This window comes from Takifugu flavidus, chromosome 1 (assembly GCF_003711565.1).
Source record: "Takifugu flavidus isolate HTHZ2018 chromosome 1, ASM371156v2, whole genome shotgun sequence".
In the NCBI taxonomy this organism is placed as follows: Eukaryota; Metazoa; Chordata; class Actinopteri; order Tetraodontiformes; family Tetraodontidae; genus Takifugu; species Takifugu flavidus.
In genome coordinates this window covers 26,527,159-26,546,905 of record NC_079520.1, presented here as the reverse complement: position 1 = coordinate 26,546,905, position 19,747 = coordinate 26,527,159, and the positions used below count along the sequence as shown (strand labels likewise).

Sequence of the window (19,747 nt, the reverse complement as noted above, 5' to 3'; positions counted from 1 at the left end):
GCAGCGGCGGCACAGTCGGGGTCGGGCTTATAAAACCAGTCTGTGCTGTGTCTCGTACAGAACATCACTCCGGTCCGTCTCTCCCCTCAAAAATGATTAAAAAATCAACACAATGTTGGATAAAAATAACAGGTTTGCCCCCTAAAAGCAGATGGTGCGTTTGTTTCTGCTGGAAAATGTAAAAATAAGCGTCAGTCGTGTTGTAATATGACTGTTTCAGAGTGTTATTCTAACATAATTTTGGTGGTTTTATTGATGTTTCATTCTACTGCAGGCAGAAACTGTACAGAGAGTGTAACTGGTTTGGGTGATGGAAGAGGGCCTGCAGGGGGGGTTGGCTTCCCCAGTGTTTTTCCACTGGCTGACATTCCTGCCAGCACTGGGATGTTTGGGTGCCCAGTTGGGTGCAGGCTGGTCAAACTGGGGAAGTGGAAATTTCCCCCTTATGTAAGTGTGTAGCTCAGCAGGCTGCAGGTGATTAAAGAGCCAAGTTAGTAATCAGGGACGGTGTGTTGGAACTGTTCACCTCTACCTACCTACCTACCTACCTACCTACCTACCTACCTACCTACCTACCTACCTAGGTGAAGAGACAGCTGGGCTCCAGCCAGCCAAGGCTCCAGGTCGATGGTATCAGTGTGAGGGTCATGAAGACCTGTGCCGGCCACCTGTCCTCCATCCAGAAAGAACCAGTTGTTATGACAGATGTGATGAAGCAGCTGCAGAGGCCGGTTTTAGGGCGTCAGGTTTATGAGGTTTTCTGACGTGTCTTCAGTGTCTTTTACTGTGGACACTGAAGAGACTTATGATGACCACCCCTCTTGTCCAACAGCCTGGTGCAGCTCCGCTGGGACAGGGACAGATACAGGAAGTCCTTCCTGCCCAAAGCAATAACTCTACAACAGGCCAGCAGAGACCTCTCGTCCTGATGTCGCTGTCTCATTCAACTCTCTGTCCTGTTAATTATTTACAGCAAACCTTCGGCGTGAACCTGCGCAGATGTCTAGGGTCTAACTTTAACTCTGGGTAGTGACAGTAGAGGTGAGTCGTCATTTCTAATCCTTGCGTGCACGTGTGCGTGTGCGTGCGAGAACTTGTTGGACTCTCCAGGGTGAAGTCTGGATCTCTCCTGCCTACTTGACCTGGATCGGCTTCAGAGAGGCACCGAATGAATCAGTCAGATCATCGCAACATTAAAGAGATTTCGCCTCCTCCTATGTCAAATGTTGCATAAGAAATCGCCCACAATGATACCGATTTGTGTGTGTGTGTGTGTGTGTGTGTGTGTGTGTGTGTGTGTGTGTGTGTGTGTGTGTGAGAGAGAGAGAGAGAGAGAGAGAGAGAGAGAGAGAGAGAGAGAGAGAGAGAGAGAGAGAGAGATCCTGAACATTTGAATTTCAAGGGAAAAGTGTTTGAAGATGATAAACAAGCGCACATCAATACTGAATTGTGCACAGCTTTCGTCTTCCAGCTTAAACCTCTGATTTAGCACCGGCCAGTTTATATATTGTTATATGACCATTGATTCCTGTGAGGAAACTCGTATTTCACGGAGATTACAACAGATTACAATAAACAGATTACCGTAATTTCCGGACTATAAGACGCTACTTTTTTCCTACACTTTAAACACTGCGGCTTATTCTACGGTGCGGCTTATTTATGTTTTTTCACAACTATTGTGAATCAGTCATTTTTAACCCTCATCAACATGGAAAGTACTAGAAGAAAAGCTTATGATGCTGCTTTTAAATTAATTGCGATCACTCTGGCGGTTGAAGAAGGAAATCAAGCTGCCGCACGTAATCTTGGCATTACGGTAATCAATGTCGAGAAGGTGGAGACGCCCGCCTGAAGACCTGATCCAAAGCAAAAAGACAACAAAAGCTTCTAGGCGTAAACATCGCAGGAGGCCCGAATCACAACTCAGACTGAAGGCAAAAGCAATCGCCACCTTGATGAAAATAGAAGATTTTAGAGGTGGGCCATCGGGGAGTTCATTGTTTGAGTAAAAAAGCATAAACAACGTAATTTGTGTGTAGCTGATACAATTGTATATTTCAAGGTAGCTGCATTACAGACACCATTAGAAAAAAAAGCATTTACCGCTACAATATATATGTTTATGTTGCTAAGCGGATTAAATTAAAAGTAAAGTTAAAATATCCTGACGTGATGAAAATTGGATTTATGGTCTCTGTATAAACATACAAGTGAAAAGAGTGGCTGTTGTTTTTTACCTGTCTGTCACTCGTCAGTGACTCGTCTCTTACGGTAATAAAAACATATACCGGTACTGAATGTTTTCGTTCTAATTTTTCATATTACTACGTGGGACACCTGCGGCTTAAAATCCGGGGCGGCTTGTATAAGTACAAAATTGATTTTCTTTCTAAAATTAGATTATGCGGCTTTTAATCAGGTGCGCTCTTTAGTCCAGAAATTACGGTACTCACAATAAACAAGGTACAACTAAACAAGCTGTGCTAATATGTCATATCTATCAGAGGTGCAGCGGCTTCACCAGCTTCCAAATTTAATCCCAATCCTAGAAATCCAGGATCAGGTACTGAAGGACTGCCTGTCTGAGGTGGGACTGGATGTTTACAACACCTCCCTCTCATAAGACATCTGCCCCCACCTGCCTGACAGCCATGAAGGGCTGGTTCTTGACAAGTTCACCAACGTCACAGGTGACACAGTTCCGGACCCTGATAAAATGGGTCCTGGATCACAGACCATCAGGATCCACAAGGCCTCCCCCAGTGCTGAGCCACCTCCTCTTGGCTCTGCTGAAGTACGCCTGTTCAAGATGGTCTGGCACATGTGTGGGAGCAGTAATGGGACACAGCAGCAACACCAAGGAGCCCCAATACAGAGAGGAGGTGGAGGAGACCCTCACCTGGGTCAGGAAGGCCCACCAGCACCTCTACATCCCCAGGAGAGCATCTTCTGAAGGCTCTGTGGAGTGGGGGGGGGGGGGGGGGGTGAGGCTGCACAGAAGATTGTGCAGGCCAGACATCTATACCAACAGATGCAGATAGAGGAGCAGGAAGAGGGCCATCTGTTGTATCCTCCCTTTACGCAGTGTGTGTTAAAGCACATGCAAACACACACACACACACACACACACACACACACAAACTCTCTGTCTGCCCTCAGGCTGGTGCGGAGCATCCGGAGCAGCAGCACCAGGCTGAAGACAAAACTTCTGAACCCTAGTGTAGAGGACCACTAAAGATGAGATAAGATAAAGTTTATGTGTATAAAATAGCTCAAAACAGAATCAAACATTTTACTGTCTTTACGGTATAATTATTATGTTTTTGCCTCTAATCATTTTGAATTAGAAATGAAGAAACCAAATTAGTGTCATTGGGGTTGATATGGCGACGCCTGGTGGTGGAAACACAGACTGCAAGTGGCAAATAAACCCAATTGAGTGGGAAAATAAATATTTAATGACTTAAACATCATTACCAGTAAAGAGCAGCAAAGCAGCTTGATATCCAAGTTTGGGCTACAGTCGAAACATGGTGCAACCATAGTTTAGGACCGGTGTTTATATACGAGCGTGGCTGATAAGTATAGTAAAACACAGCGAGAAGCACCACCATCTTCCACTGAATTTGTGTTTTATGGCCGAGTTTGTGTGGTAGATTCTTAATAATGCCGCACACTGGAGCTTTATGTTTGCGCTCCTTGTGTAACCACAGAGGGACCAGGTCCAATAACTGTGTCACGAATCCTCCAGTGACGCAGCTATTTCAGGCTTAATGCATGAAAATTGCACCTCATCAGTATCCAGCAGGAGCCGTGAAACCCTGCGATGAGTCGTTCTCCCTCAGAATGGGAGGAAGATGCAGATTTTCTAATCCGGGAGCTCCGAAGAGCAGCAGATTATTCAGATTATGGTTGCATTATAAATCCCATTTCCTTGATAGTCTGGCACCACGGTCCTGTGTGTGTTCCAGATCTTTGGGGGGGGGGGGGGGGGGGGGGGGAAATCACAGATTTTTTAAAGAATTAAGAGTGATGAAAAGAGCAGGGCAGGAAATCAGAGAGCTTTCAGAATAAAACAGGAACCAAAAGTAACGGAGCAATTTACGAAACGGCGAAATCAACGCAAACAAACCACAAAATGTGTCAAATCTGGATCAAATAAACACACGTGAGTTTTAATAAATTACTTTTACTACTTATAACAAAAGACATTTATCTATTAATCTCATCTTTTAAAAAAAGAAGTCATAATCTCTTTAAATAATTACAAAAAGAAGAATACCCTTTAACGAATCAGTGATGTGGCCTTTACCAACACGCGCGCACACACGCACACACGTAATCATCAACTCTTATTGGTGTCGTTGGTCTTTCTTTTTCTTTGTGGTTCTTTTGGTGGTGGGGGGGGGGGGGTTGAGGTTATTGCTTCAGTTTGATGGTTTTGATCAGCGGGCACCTCTGAAATCTCGAGTCTGCCCATTTTAAAAACCACAATGTTAAACTAAAAACAGTTTTCCTCCCCGGAAGTTCCCTTTGCTGCAGCCTTAAATGTAAATGCCAGCTGGTAGACGTGTCCCCTACCCTCCGGCCCGGGTCTGAGCACCAGGAACCTTCTGTGTTGTACAGTGTGAGCAGCAGCTCGGGTGCCTCCTGGTGCAGGTTGCTGAGAGACACGTTGCCTTGGCTCCTCCTGAACAATGCAGAGTGACTCAGGCAGCAGACGGAGATGTTCTCGTTTCAGAGCAGAGCCTGACGCTCCTGTTCCCGCGACATCACCATCCCACAGCAGCTCCGCTCCGCGGAGCTCCGTCTGACGCTCAGTGCCGCTCCGCAGCTGCTGCAGGAGGCGGCGTGGAGCCGAGCGGCGGTCGGGCGAGCTTCCACCGGCGACAGGCGGCGCTGCTTTCGGCCGGGGAGGCGCTCCAACACTCCCGAGCGATGGAATCCACGCACCGATCCGCGGGAGCGCGTGAGTTATCAATTATGTTTATGCAACCGTCTCAGATAGCGGATGCGTGCGTTGATGCGGGGCAAAGTGCGCGGAGCACGGGGGGTGGATTTTTGAAGGCGCGATGTGAGGAGGATCTGTTTTGGGTTTTTTTTTTTTAAAGCCTCCTCGGTTGTTTGTTGCGCGGAGATGCTCGCAGCTGGCGCAGCATCAGCACCAGCAGCAGCCCGGGAAGATGCTCCAGCAGCCCCCAACTTCAGCTCCGTCCTGGGGGGAGAGCAAAAGTAGCTTCCGAGCGAGGATCCGGACACTCGGTGGTGTATTTAGAATAAGAAATAAGAACCGAAATGAGCAGGCAAACAGCATTCGAGTTTGATTAGAGACGGGGAATCTTTTATAGTGGAGGATGGATGGATGGATGGACGGATGGATGGATGGATGGATGGATGGTGGAGTGGATCAAATCAAAAACATCTCTTATAAAACGAGCTAATTCAGAGTATAACGAGAATAGAGATGGTAAAATAATACAGACATGTAAGATGTTTTAAGCTGTTTTTTCCGTGAAAAACTATTGTTAATGTGCGGAAGGTCCAAAATAATTGACTTTTTTGTTCACAAACTTACCTGGACTTTGAGGAGGGAACCCATCATCGCCCTCTAGTGGCGCACTACATTAAGACCCATCGAGCATTACCGATTTTTCTTGATTACAGGACCTCTACTTACGAAATTAATTGTTGAAGTTGTTTCATAACCTGAAAATTACGTAAGTAGAGACGCGTTTTCCATGTAAATGCCCTAATCCATTCCAAGCCCCCAAAAATTCGGACATAATTTTTTTCATAAATCATAAAAATGCATCAAAACATGTAACAAATACATGTTACAATTAGATTACCGCACAATAAATGTAGGAATTCAGTGCAAGGCTTCTCCAGGAACAAAATGAACTTTATTACAGGCTAATCTTACATTAGCCGTCATTAGCAACGAACGTTAACACTTGTGGTAACACCGCCATCTAATGGACAAACATATGAACACCCACAATAAATAAAAGTTAAACGAAGGCGACGCTGGGATACACACAAACCTGTACATATTGACATCCCTCCTAGCCAATGGGATGACAGGAAGATGCTAGGCGATAGCCAATGGCAGAGCAGCTACAAGCATGTTTGCATTCGCTAAACTCCGCGAGCTACGAGTAGCAGCGGTAGCATATTTTTGCCTTTCGTATCCTAAAATTTCTTTCATAACAAGAGGAAATATTTTCCCGTTGAGACGTCTCGTAACCTGAAAATTCCGCATGTAGAGACGTTCTTAAGTCGAGGTCCCACTGTATTTTTATTTCACAACTTCCAGAGACAAAGGCAACCTTTGAGACACCACCACAGGGCGGAGCTTCGTGGAGCCGTTTGCCTCGTAAATAGAAATGTGACGTCGTCCGTGTGACCCTTCGTATGTGTGTCGTTATATTTAACGAGTGAAAGCGTTGACAGCAAGGTGGCGCTAACACAGTCGAGTTCGTGTTTTTACAGGCGAGACATCGTTTTTAGTGTCAGCGCCCCCTGCTGGCCACACAAGCCCCCTGCTGTGACGACAGCTCTGGGCTCGTCTAGCTAGCATGCAAAGGTAGCAGTTTTCTTAGTCGCTGCGACGTGAGGGAGGAGAAATGATGGGCGGAGCCACGTGAGCAAATGGCAGGAACCCGGCCGTGAGGGCTCCTCAGAGACCCGTGATAGGGGTCAAAGGTCACTTGCTTATTCTTGGTTTGGCCCTGATTACCTCTCCTCCATTCGAAGTGTTCAGCCCACCCTCGCCGCTCCCTGGGGGGGCCTCTTAAATTACCTCCCTCGGATGGAGGGAGGTAATTTAAGAGGGTGAATCACACCTCCAGCAGACCTGCGAATCACCAGTCGGTGGTATCGCAGGTCTGGATTTAACCCCCCCCCCCCTTCTCGTTAATCAGCTTTTCCTTACTTGTAACGAGAACATAACGAGCGCCAGCACCTACATTTACAGATGTGTAAAACAGTTCCGGCAGGTTCGTTGGCGTCCGTTAGAACGCCGTCGGGTTCTTCGCTCCGGCGTGCGTTTGAGTTTTCCTGAAGTCGACCTTGAACCTGCCGCAGCAGAGGAAGTTTGTGAGTCTTTGAGCAGATGTTTGACGCAGTCGTCGCAGAGCCACCCACACCTCCGAGAACACCGTCATTTACTGGGGATGAATGGGTGAAGGCCAAGAATCACACCTTTGAATGGATCTAGATCTTTTTATTTTAAAGCGCACGTCAGACACGCGGAGCGACACAAAAGGCCGATACAGGAAGAACCTTGTGCAGATCGGAACTTGTTGTTCCCACAAGTCAGCATTAACAACATGTGATTATAATCATCGGTATTCTTCTTAAACCTGGATGTGACTCATGGAAACGGAACCCTGTTTTGGTCCCGGTCGGATGTTTCCAGGCGGCGGCGACGAGATCACAAAGGTCCTCATGGTCCAGGGAGGCGGAGCTACAGGTTATTTATGCATTTAAGCAGCATTCATGCAGCTTTTCTCTTAGCTTCTGTCGTCAACCGGCTAAAATTCCGCGTTCACTCGTCACCCTGGTGACGCTGTAGTTCCCCCCTCCAGCACCTGAGATCAACGGATGTGAAACCATTTATCTCACTCACCGGTGGGCCACACACACACACACACACACACACACACACACACACACACACATTAGGGAAGTTTCCTGCCTGGGAACAGTGCTGACATTATTCACACTCTGCTAATTTATGTAAAACCTTTTCCATTTCCACCCAAAGTCCTTCACGTACCCACTCTCGGCGTCCCTGCCCCGGGGTCTCCTCTGCCCGTCTGTGCATCGACACACTGCTGCCGCGTTCGAAACACACAGCCACGGCGGTTTATGTAAGCTCCTCAAACGCCATCATTAAATGACGAGGCCCTGGTGGCTGATAGAATATTCATAGGCGGCTTTTAAAGCTAAAAACACGCAGCCGCTCCAAAACGAGCCCCGAAATGAGTCGGACGAGTGCGCGGCTACGCTAACAACTTTAATGTCCAAGTAGTTTTTTTCCGTTCCGGGTAAGTTGGCGACAGAAGCCCAACGCGTTTGCGATGTTTGACGCGTTACGGCCTGTCGATACTCATCGGTAGGACGGGTTTCCTCTCGTTAGCATCGGGCCCGTCACACCACAGACGTGCAAGCTAGCGGCAGTTTTCAGAGGTTTTAGTAGGCGAACCGATGGGCTTCGCAGCGATATCCCCGTAAAAGGAGAAAGACTTTTATATAACGGCGCTCTGACACATTAGGCCTAAGCGGCGGGTCCTTGCGGCCCGCCTAAGACTCACTCTGTCAGAGTTCTGGCCTCCGCTGAGTCACGCCGAAGTGTGCAGAAGAAAGACTCACCTCTTTACTAAACTCTGCTTTTCAAAAAGAACAACACGCTCACACCTCCCACTGCACCCCCCTCCACCGGCCCTCCTGTTTTCACTGTCCAAGAACAAATCCCGCTGACAGCGTTGCCCAAAAAGGTTCCAATAAGAATCCTGGAAACATGAACGCGTCACGGAAGGGCGTCGCGGTGGTGTTGCTGTACCTGGTTGCTAAGGAGACTGCAGGAGTGTGATGTAACTGCAGAGTAGTGTGACCAGTCAGAGCCTCTACCCACTCGAGGAGCTGTGCCCACTGTGGGGGAGTAATCGAGAGTAATAAGCAAAACGTGTGTGTGTGTGGGTGTGTGTGTGTGTGAGAGAGGGACAGGTTGGAGTCCATTCTGGACCCGGAGTCTTCGGCCTCTGGAGCTTTATTCTTTTTGAGTCTCAGGAAACCAGGTTACCCACTTGCTGTCGTTGGTTCCTGGACTCCCTAAAGTCCCTCCGGGGACTCTAAAAATACAAACTCTCACGCTGAGAACGTCCCTGCCCGCGTGTTGTGAGAAAATATCTGCACGCTGACATTTCAGAAGTCTTTTGCTGCTCTGGCATTATCCCCGCGCTGCTATCGGATCAAAACAAACCGGCTCGAGGCGCACAAAGCAGCGCCTCATCCGTCTGAACATTGTCCAATATTGACGTTCGGAGGCTGAAATTAGCAACGCCGCCGCTTGTGTTCTCGCGCCGCCCAGCAGAGGAAGGCGAAAGACGAGCCGCTGCTTCGTAGCTTCGACCTTTGAGGGTTCGATGCCGTCTCTCTGAGGACGCAGGTGCCGCTAACAGGCTAGCGGCTTGTTAGCGTCTCGGTGACGCGGGTGTTTAGCTTTGTGAGAATCGGATTTATGAGGGAATATAATCATTTGTTTCTCATTTTCTGGTCTTTTTGAAAGTTGTAATCAGCGTTGTTGTCATTTAAACCCAATTTGGTCTCTTTAGGGATCGTTGGAAGGTAGAATTTCGACAGACTCAGCAAAAATCCACCGAAAAATCAGCAATAATTGAGCCGGATTCGTGTTTGTGGGCGAGCAGCTCAGGATGTTGAAGAATCTGAACTAAATAATCAGCTGAACTGGGGCTATTGATGATATCTATTCTCTGATATTCAGTCATGGCGAGTTAAAAGACAGAAGTCACGTGACCACGAGCGCTGAACACCCTGACGGACCAGCCAGAGACAGAGACTCCGCTCAGCATCCCCTATTCTGAAACATGTTTCCCCGTGTGTGATGCGTGCGCGGACACGTGAACGTGTTTTCTACCAGGTTTAAGTCGTCACAGATTGTTCTGTTTGTTTGTCTGATGCATCGTCTACATAACCGGGCCGGTCGGAGTTCTGACGCATCCTGGTGTGACGAGACAAACGGAAACAAGAGCGAATTAGATTTATTTTTTTTTAAAGTAAAAGGCTTCTGTTAGTGCAATTAATCTATTATTAATGAGCTGGAATCAGTGTCGTCAGGAAGACAGCTGAGTTGAGAGCACATGCTTGCTAGCTTAGCAGCATCGCTAAATCCTGTTTATGAGACATTTGCGAGCGCCCTCTGGTGGCGGGGCAGCAGCACAGGTAAAAAGCCCCGTCCCACAGATGATTGTGGTCTCACCGGCGCAGGAAGGTGGAGAACGCAACCAGGAAGTCCTTCGACTTTGTCCTTAAGTCCACTAAAGGAGCAAATTTCCTCACACTTCGCTCCCTCTCCATCACACACGCTCATCTTTCTTAACACTCAGAGTGTGAGGAGCACCACAGCTCTGTGTGTGTGTGTGTGTGTGTGTGTGTGTGTGTGTGTGTGTGTGTCCTTTGACAAGGACAGAGACTTTCATTAATTCATATCCTGCCTGTTCGCCACGACAGAGTTGCTTTATTATTTTAATCAAAGGCACATTGATCAGTGCGAACGTCTCGTGTCTCACGTGCGTCCTGCACCCATGATGCATTGCACATGTTTATTCCATATTCTTTCTGATGTGAGGCGCCGGTTCCTCCCCCCTCCCCCCGCAAACATCATCCTCTCTTCTAATGTTGGACTCGTCAGCAGCCTGCACCACTTCCTCATCAGCTCTGGGAGCCAAAAAAAAACGCTGGCTGGCGTTTTCTCACCCTCAAAAAACGACATTTCTTTAAATTATTGAAGGATTAACCTAAATTTTATGGATGTGGTTGGAGTCATTTAAGGACACGGTTGGATTTAAATGGGTTATATAATCTGAATTCTTTTTTTTTTACATAATCCCACCATTTTATAAAACCTAGTTTGCATCAATCTACGTCATCCTTTACATTCGTGTTGCGTCCGTCCGTGTGGGCACGTGTGTTACATACAAATGTGTCCCCACATGAGTGTCATCGTGTTGCTTGAAAGGTGATGAAAGGGAAATCTAAGAATACATAATTTATGCGTTTCTGAGTGTGACAGCTGTGTTTGGATATGCATTTTCCTGGCAAATTCCTCTGCGTGCGTGCATGTGCGTTAGCATTCTGCCGGCCTTTTGGAGGTGTGTGACGGCAGAACTGTCACACCGGCGGAGGAGGTGATGATGTGAAGCACATGAGATGCAGATGGAGAGGGCGCCGTCTGGAGTCAGGGACGCTCGCTGGATTTGGAGCGTCCAAGGTCCCGCGCGGAAGCTAACGGTCGCGTCCTCGCAGGAAGCCTTCATAAATAAACCAGGAGGCCGGTCGGGCGGAAGATTGGACCGTCCATGTCCTCTGTCCATCAATTGATCGATGAATGAACTGGCAACAACAACGCTAAGAGAAGCGTCTCGAGATTCTTTTGCTTTTGCTGTAGGTTTGGTAAAAGATGGCCAGAACCGGAGGGTCTCGGCTGGCGTCTCCTCTTACGTGCAGCTGAAACTGAGTTTAGATTTTATAGCAGAGATGATCATTAGCGCTTAATATCAGCCCTTTTCCTCGGTATTATCACACACACACGCACACACACACACACATTAGGGAACTTCTCAATGTGCTTCATAACAGCTGAGACCAAATTACAGGCTTTGTTCCACCGAGGAGCTCATAAGTTCTCGTGAGTCATTCTCACTCCCCCAGTCAGGATGGATGGGCTCCATCTCATTACCCTCTATGGGAGGGGTAATGAGAGAGGGGGCTTTAAATGTAAACGAGGGGGGGGTTAAAGGTCAGTGCTATCTCTGTGGCTGCTGGGCTGCAGCTCAGCTCCACCTTGATTTCAAAGCGAAGGAATCCAAGTATTGACCTGTTGTCAAGGCTGAACCAGGAGATAAATGATTTCGTGGGAAAAGTTCTCGTTCAAAGTCAAGGTGGAGTTTTTACCCCCCCCCTTCCCCACGCTGAGGGGGCGGGAGGAGCGGGAGAGTGATGGAGCCGGCAGGAAAAAACTCCAGCGATGGAGCTCATTGCCTGCACCCTGCTCTGCCATCAATCTCCCGCATGGCAGCTGCCTTACACATGCGCGCACTCACGCACGCCACACGCCCCCCCCTTGCCCCCCCCCCCCACACACACACATACACACACACAGAAAAATGAATAATTGTGCAGTATAGCAGCACAGTGCAGCATATGTTAGCAGTAGTGTCTCTTCTCTAGTACTGACAGGGTGTCTAAGTGCTTGCATGGTGTGTGTGTGTGTGTGTGTGTGTGGGTGTGTGTGTGTGAGAGCTGTACACGCCTGTTCCGTGTGAGCGGAGTCTTCTGGGCCACCACAGCTTCGCTCCGCTCATTAATAATGAAACGCGTTTGTGCTTCGGTGTGAAGAGGAAATAATATGTTCATATTTCAGCCCCCAAGAAAAACATAAGAAAAGACTCAACATTTGATCAAAAACCACCTAAATACGATGATGACTGCCCAAAAACAAGAAATTAAGATTCATTTGCAACGCGCCCCCCCACAGTTATTACAAGAATCAGACATTTCGAACAGTATAAAAGCAAAACAAATCCTTTCATGACAAAAATGACAGAAATTTTTCATTAGCAAGTTCAAGGTTTCAAATATCCAAGCAGGAACCAGAATAAACAAACACAATAACGAGCAAAAAATGCCGATTTTACTGTGAACAGACGTCGGCAGTAACATATTTATCTGAAAGTGTTCTACACAAGCTTTACGGGTAAATAAACTCTAAAAAATGTCTTTGAATTTTAATTTCAGGCTGTAATTTTAACACACAAACGCATCTAAGATCAAACGCACATTTGATGTACTTCACATTTTTACTCATTAAGGTTTAATCACACACACACACACGGTCCCAGCGTGTGTGTTTAGCACCGTTCAGATGTTGGCGCGTTGGACGGCGGGAAGGCGGGAGGAGACGACAGAGGGGCTGATGGGAAAAACAAGGAGTTGCTGGTTCAATCCCAGCAAAAAGGCAAAAGAAATGCAAACATAATGCAAGTGAAGACACAGACTAGTTAATATAATGTCTTCTTAACGTGGGACCAGTTGTTTTAGGAGGGTCACGGACGCCAAAGTGACTAATAACGGGATTCTGTAGGGCGCTGTTGATATTTATGGGATCATGGGATTAGACTCTTTTGAACTGGACGTACAGCGTGAGCACGCCGCTGCTGGCGGCCGCGGTTTATTTGGTGCCTTCACGGTCCTCACACAGCCTGTAAGTCCATTTGAAGGTTTCATAGCGCCATTGGCGGGTTTTGACGTTTCCTCCGCCGGTTCGCTTTTCCCCTTTCTTTTGGAAAGTCAGCGCTCCTAAAACATCAAACTTCTGGTGTTTCCGGCGTGGGTGGGCGAGCTGTTGTCAGCCGCTGGAAGTCTGAGAGGCGAAAAAAAAAAAAGACCGATTAGAAGCTAAACGGCGGAGAGGTTCGTCTTTAAGAAGGACAGCAGGAAGAGGCGGAGAGGGAGGCCGAGGCGGAGCGGAGCACGCTGACCTTCAGACAGGGAAGAGGGGCTCAGATCCCAGGAGATGTGAGACTGGGGACGGAGCAGTGGGGGACGTCCGGGGTCCAGGAGGAGCTTAGTGAGGGATACTGTGAGAGAACAAAGGCGATGTCCCCGCGTCCCCCTCCTGTCCTCCGTCCTCCATCTTTAAAGGTGCTGGACACGGAATCTGGACACGTTCAGGAGAGTCGGTGTAGGTGGGCGCGGCTTTGCCGACGTTCCCGTGCACGTCAAGAGAGGACAAACCAGAGTGAGCGGTACATTTGGACCAAACATGGACCTGGACCACTAAAATGAGCGGAGTGGGACTCAGATCTCCAAACATTCACAGATTTTAAAGCCAAAAAAAGCTTCCTGGGGGCTCGTTCCTGAACCAGAAAACAGATTTTAAAAACGGCGTCTGATGTTGCCAGTCCGGGAAAATGTTCCAAACGAACCTTCTGTGGCAGCGAAATAATAAAAACTTCCATATTGTTGGAGTTTATAGTCGCCGTGGTGAAGCTTAAGGTGTGTATTCGAGGTGATGTTATTTGGTTCCTGCGGCGCTGATGATGCGAGGAGCCGGATCAGAGGCAGAGGACACGTTCACGCACTTGATCTCATCAGTGTACGCAGCAGGATCCGCCACCATGATGGTAATAACAATAATCTGGAGGGCATGTTGCTCTGCGTGTGCACGTGGGCGTGCTTTTGGATCATCCTCATGGACCAGTCAGAAAGCAGAACCACCCCCCCCCCTCCTTAAAAACACAAGAAAAATAGCTCCGTGGAGGAAGGCAGCAGATGAAAATAGCTCAGTAGGCAACCGCTGACTCACAAGGCAGCGCTGGGCGTCAGGAAGGCCTCCGTTCCACCGCCGCCGCCGTTGTGTAACCCTGGCAGCGGCCGTAAATCACACCCATCTGTTTGGGGGGGGGGGGGGGCGAAGAGGCGGCGACATGGCGGCCGCCGTTTATCACTCCTGACAGGAGAGGCTCGAAGGCCGGGAGGCGGACCGAGGTCAGCTTGGCGCTCCTGCCAAACGGAACCAGCCTGGAACAAAGACGCACACGTTAACGGGGGAGGGGGGGGGGTGATTTACATCGCCGTGCACCTGCAGGGCGAGTCTGCGCACGGATAACGAGCAGGGCCGCGGAGCGCTTGGGTAAACAGCGGCTCGGCGGCGGCCATCTGCCGCGGCCGCAACCCTGAAATTAGGAGTTGAGGGCTGAAACGTGAGGACAGCTGATCTAACGATCCGTGTAAATGTTGACAGGAGCGACTGATTACTGATGACCGGGAAGCTAAAGCTGGGGGGGGGGGGGTAGGAATATATAATATTCTTCCTGATGAAAGCATCTCCACGGTGGTTGAAGTTAATCCAGGGTGATCCCGGTCGCATCAGGTCCTCCGATTCCGGCTGTTTTGGCCTCCTGTGTTGGGTGGGACCAGAAGGTTCCTCTCCTCCCGTGTCCTGTTGCTACGCTAAAGACGCTGCTGGTGGAGATGATCTTCTTGGCTCTGGATCCACTCAGTTGAAGCCTCTGCCGCTGTTTTTGTCAAGAGTTCCCATCCACAAACCCCCTGATCCGGTTCCCATCGGAGGATTTTGCGAGCGGGGTTTAAACTTTGGCAGCGGGTGGAGGAGCCAGAGTGGTGCGAGCGGACATTAAGCAGCACTTGCAAATGTTCTGCATCCATTATTCATGAGAATATGGGCCATGTGTGTGTGTGTGTGTGTGTGTGTGTGTGTGTGTGTGTGTGTGTGTGTGGGTGGGTGGTGCAACCGGGGAAGCCAGAGGACGATCCAGGGATGCAGGAACATTTGTCCGTTAAACCCGGTTCACCCACAGGCGGTAGCGTTGTTGTTTAGAACCTTCTGTTCATCTCCGAGATGGTCACATGCTGGTGGTGGACTGGCTGGAAATACACTGACTGGTGTTTTTCTCTGTTTTTTTTTTTACATCCTTGCTCCATGGAGACACAAAGAAAGTGTTTGCTGAGAGCTAAGAGCCATAAAAACATCTGAGAAGAGAGCTGCAGCGGGTTAAAAATATTTGGGAGCCGCTCTGGAGTCTGTGTTCAACAGTGTCTCACAGGAGAAGCCAGTTCTCAGACAACACTGAAATGTGGGGTTCTTTGGGGTTTCTGTCTCCATAAGGCAGGTAAGGAGGATCAGAGCTAGTTACCATGGTAACGCTGCTCTAGATCAGGTTTTCTCAATAATTTACGTTGCCTTTTTCTTTATCCTGCTATTAGCAGACACATCTGAACGTTCAGGACAGCTTTGACTTGCTTTTCTAGCAATTTTTTTTCTTTTTAGCTTGACTTGCGAACTTTTCCCGTCAGTTCCCGTCCCAACAAAAGTTAACCGTAAATAGCTTCAGTGCTCAGTGGGATTTCCATATTACCGTCAAGAACAGTGGGCCCACACTGGTAACTGGGGTTTTTGGAAGACGACAGTGCTAACAGAAATGCTAACAAAGCTTAACATGAAGGGGCCCACGCAGAGACGCCACATGTCCAAACTGTCACACTCCCACAAAACCAGGCCAAACTTTTTTCTTTCCTTCCTGGAGATGATTTCAGTGGAGTTAAAGAGTCTCCTGCTCAGCTCTGTGCTCGGCCCGCGAAGACCCGCTAGTCTGGACCCTCCTGGACACCCAAAATCACCTGCGTCGGCCCGACTCATCGTCAGGCTCCCAAAGTGTCCCGCGGCCCCCTTCGCTTTTGAATATTTTACTTTGTGTGTTCCGCTGACTGACTTTGTTCTGCGTTTGTTGCCGCGCCGACGGTTGACCCCCGGACAGAAATACACCTCCTCTGTTCCCGGAGCGTTAATAATTGATTCCGTGTCTGTCTGTCCTCAGGTTGAGGCTCTGAATGATGCAGTCTCTGTTCGGAGGAGGGGAGCTGGGGCTGCTGGGAGGCGGCAGCGGCGACGCGGGGGGCCTGAAAGAGGACGGCTGCGGCAGCGTGGCGTGGAACTCCTCCACGCTGCCCCCCGACGACGTCTACTCGGCCTCCAACTTTGCCCTCATCACCGCCTATCAGGACATCAAGACGCGGCTGGGCTGCCTGGAGCGCGAGAACACCACCATCAAGAGGAAGCTCAAGATGTACGAGATCAAGGTCTGGACCAGCCATTCCTGATGTCCTGTAGCTACCAGACAGAAAATCAGAGGAGACGAGGTGGCTGTTTGTCTGCGCGCCGCAAGGCTCGTTTATTTAATCGAGGGCAGTGAAATTATACACACACATCAAAGGAGAGAAGGCTTCGGTTGTCTTTGATCCAGGACACACGGGGGGATAAAGGGGGCACAGAAGGCTGGAAATCAGCCGAGGCAGACGCGGCGTTCGCTCCTGTTTGGGCTAAATAATCCCCAGCTTCTTCTGTACCTGCGAGGAAACGTGCAAGCAGCAACAAAATGAGGGTTTTGGTGCACCGAATCTCACGATGAACCCAAAACATCAGCTGATATCAGCGAAGCTGAATGAACAGGGTCCTTGGAGTAACTTTGATGGAGGTTCTCTCTCCGTCTGTGATGCTTTTATTCAGCAGCTGGATTTATATGATCGATACTCTGAGTACATTTATGGCATTGTTCATGTTGCCTTTGTGTACAGCACAAAGGCTAGCTAGCGGCTAGCAGTTAGTGGTGTTTTGGACCAGAACAAGTCAAGAAATGTAAAAATAATCATCTGAGAACCACCTGCAGGGCGGAAAAATGCCTCCAAAAGGACAAAACGCTGAGAAGTAAACAAAGGAGATGGAAAAACTCTTCAGTTCTAAAGATTCTTGTGCAGCATTTTAATATTTGCTGCTGCTGCTGGTTGATTAGCCAGTTAGCCAGTTTTTAATCATGTGGCTTCCAAACAATCGGATCACATGACCCGAGCTGGCGATATTAAAAAGGTTTTGGAAAGCACACTCGTGGAAATGATCATGTATTGATCGTAACTCTAGCTTCCTTCCTCCATCATGTGCCTTTTTTTTTTCTTTCCCACCCTTCCCCCCACGAACCTTTAAAACAGGTTCAATAAAGGTAAAGGAGTTTTTTTTTTTTTCCTTTAATGCCGGTGCGCTAAAAATGATTCGCCAGTAAAAAAAAAAAAAAAAAGATCTTAAATTCAAGAACAAATCAGATGCGCTAACAGACTCCAGCGAATGAAAGCAATCCATCATCTGAGCAGGATTAGATCAGGAGCAAGAAAAATCCTGCTGATCTTCACAGAAAGATTCACCAAACAGTGATAAATGTGTGTGTGTGTGTGTGTGTGTGTGTGTGTCCTGCGATGAGTAACAAGAGTCACCCGAGGCTGGCGACAAACTTAATGTCTTTCAAATCTTAGCCTGGGAGACCAGACGTGTTGACCATTTAATCCAGTTTCTAACTCAATAATCCCTGAAAACACCAGGCAGCCTCAGTGGGGGAGTAGCAGTATCACCAGTTGGGATCTGGGGGACATTTACAATTCCAGACGCAGTAAAATGACCCGGATCTTTGTCATCTTAGCACAACTGGAAGGCCACGTCCCTCCCAATCCTGGGGTGTGTTTCAAACACATAAAAGGACATCAAAGGAGATGGCGTGGATCGGAAATGGAGGATGGGATTTTTCTAAGCGTCGTGGGGAATCCTTGTTGGGAGAGCCAGCCGGAGCAGCTGCTTCCGGACGGCCGCAGGCTGCTGTTGACTCAGTTGCCGGTTAGTTTTGGGCCCAAAACTCCCTGCAGACAGATGTTGATTCGTGCTGCTCCCACATCTGTGTCTCTCAAGGACAACCTGTTTTTTTTTCCCCCTTTGCATCAAATAAAAAGTCCCGACACTCTAAATGTAAATGTTTTCGTTTAGGTTAAAGCAGGCGCGGTTACATAACGCGTGTTTTCCATCTCATAAGTGGACAAATTCACCATCGGCATCCACGGAGTATTGCGTAATCGCGTTTGCATAACGGCAGCTGCGGAAGTTTCCGACGATGTCTCAGAGATGAAGCTGATGGGTTTTGTGCTGCAGTTTGTCAAAGTTGATCTATTCCCTCTTTAGGGTTCCATGACTTTCATCAAACTTTTCATCAAACTTTTTATGTGTGAGGAATAAAATCTAGTTCGGGTCTGATTCTGGGAAATCTGGGCCAGACCAGAAGTTGCTGTGGCGGAGTGTGTAATAATCAGGAAGAACACGGAGAGAACAAAAGGGATAAAAAGACAAAAAAGAGGCTGAATGATACTTTTTCTGACATGTCCTGGTTTTGTGTTTACTTCCACAGTTCCCCATGATCGGCGAGTTTGGAGAGAACGCCAACTCCTACTGCTCCTTTGAGCGAAAGGAGACGGCGTTGCTGCACTCTGAGAATGACAACCTGCAGCAGAGAGTCAACGCCCTCACCCACGAGGTAGGAGGACCCTGATCACTAACCCTAACCCTAACCCTAACCCTAACCCTAACCCTAACATTAACCCTAACCCTAACATTAACCCTAAGCCCTAACCCTAACCCTAACCTTAACCCTAGTATTAACTCTGACATGAACCCTAACCCTAACCTTAACCCTAGCAATAACCCTGACATTAACCCAAACCCTAACCCTAGTATTAACCCTAACATGAACCCTAACAATAACCCTAGTATTAACCCTGACATTAACTCTAACATCAACCCTAACCCTAACATTAACCCTAGTATTAACCCTGACATTAACTCTAACCCTAACATTAACCCTAACCCTAACTCTAATATTAACCCTGACATTAACCCTAACCGTAACCCTAACCCTAACATGAACCCTAACCCTAACATCAACCCTAACCCTAACATTAACCCTAACCCTAACATGAACCCTAACCCTAACATCAACCCTAACCCTAACATGAACACTAACCCTAACATTAACCCTAACATTAACCCTAACCCTAACCCTAGTATTTACCCTAACCCTTCATGCTAATATGAACCCGAACCCTTAACCCTAACATGAACCCTAACCCTTAACCCTAACATGAACCCTAACATGAACCCTTAACCCTAACCCTAACATTAACCCTAGCAATAACCCTAACAGTAACCCTAACCCTAACCCTAACATGAACCCTAACCCTAACATTAACCCTAACCCTGACATTAACCCTAACATTAACCCTAACCCTTCACCCTAACATCAACCCTAACCCTTAACCCTAATGTAATCCTGAACCCTAACCCTAACATGAACCCTAACCCTGACATTAGCCCTAACCCTAACCATAACCCTAACCCTAGTATTAACCCTAACCCTGACATTAACCCTAACATTAACCCTAACATTAACCCTAACATGAACCCTAACCCTGACATTAGCCCTAACCCTTAACCCTAACCCTAGTATTAACCCTAACATTAACCATAACCCTAACCCTAACCCTAACCCTAACCCTTAACCCTAACCCTAACCCTAGTATTAACCCTAACTCTAGCCCTAGCAACTCTGGGACT

At 48.1% G+C, this 19,747-nt stretch overlaps 1 protein-coding gene and 1 long non-coding RNA gene across 2 annotated transcripts in view; one reads left to right on the top strand and one right to left on the bottom strand.

Moving 5' to 3' along the window:
* The first annotated feature begins 4,482 nt into the window (after positions 1 to 4,482).
* Positions 4,483 to 19,747, top strand: part of tbkbp1 (TBK1 binding protein 1) — a 28,238-nt gene continuing 12,973 nt past the window's right edge. Inside the window, exons 1-3 of the mRNA XM_057052142.1 lie at positions 4,483 to 4,972; positions 16,146 to 16,407; positions 18,546 to 18,671. Coding sequence (XP_056908122.1) covers positions 16,159 to 16,407; positions 18,546 to 18,671 — 375 coding nt within the window. The 5' untranslated portion in view covers positions 4,483 to 4,972; positions 16,146 to 16,158. The remainder of the gene's footprint in view (positions 4,973 to 16,145; positions 16,408 to 18,545; positions 18,672 to 19,747) is intronic.
* LOC130536541 (uncharacterized) lies at positions 12,223 to 15,020 on the bottom strand. Its single transcript, XR_008953404.1, has 2 exons — positions 13,287 to 15,020; positions 12,223 to 13,168 (listed from the first exon to the last, which is right to left on the bottom strand). It is a non-coding gene; the product is annotated as an uncharacterized LOC130536541 (long non-coding RNA).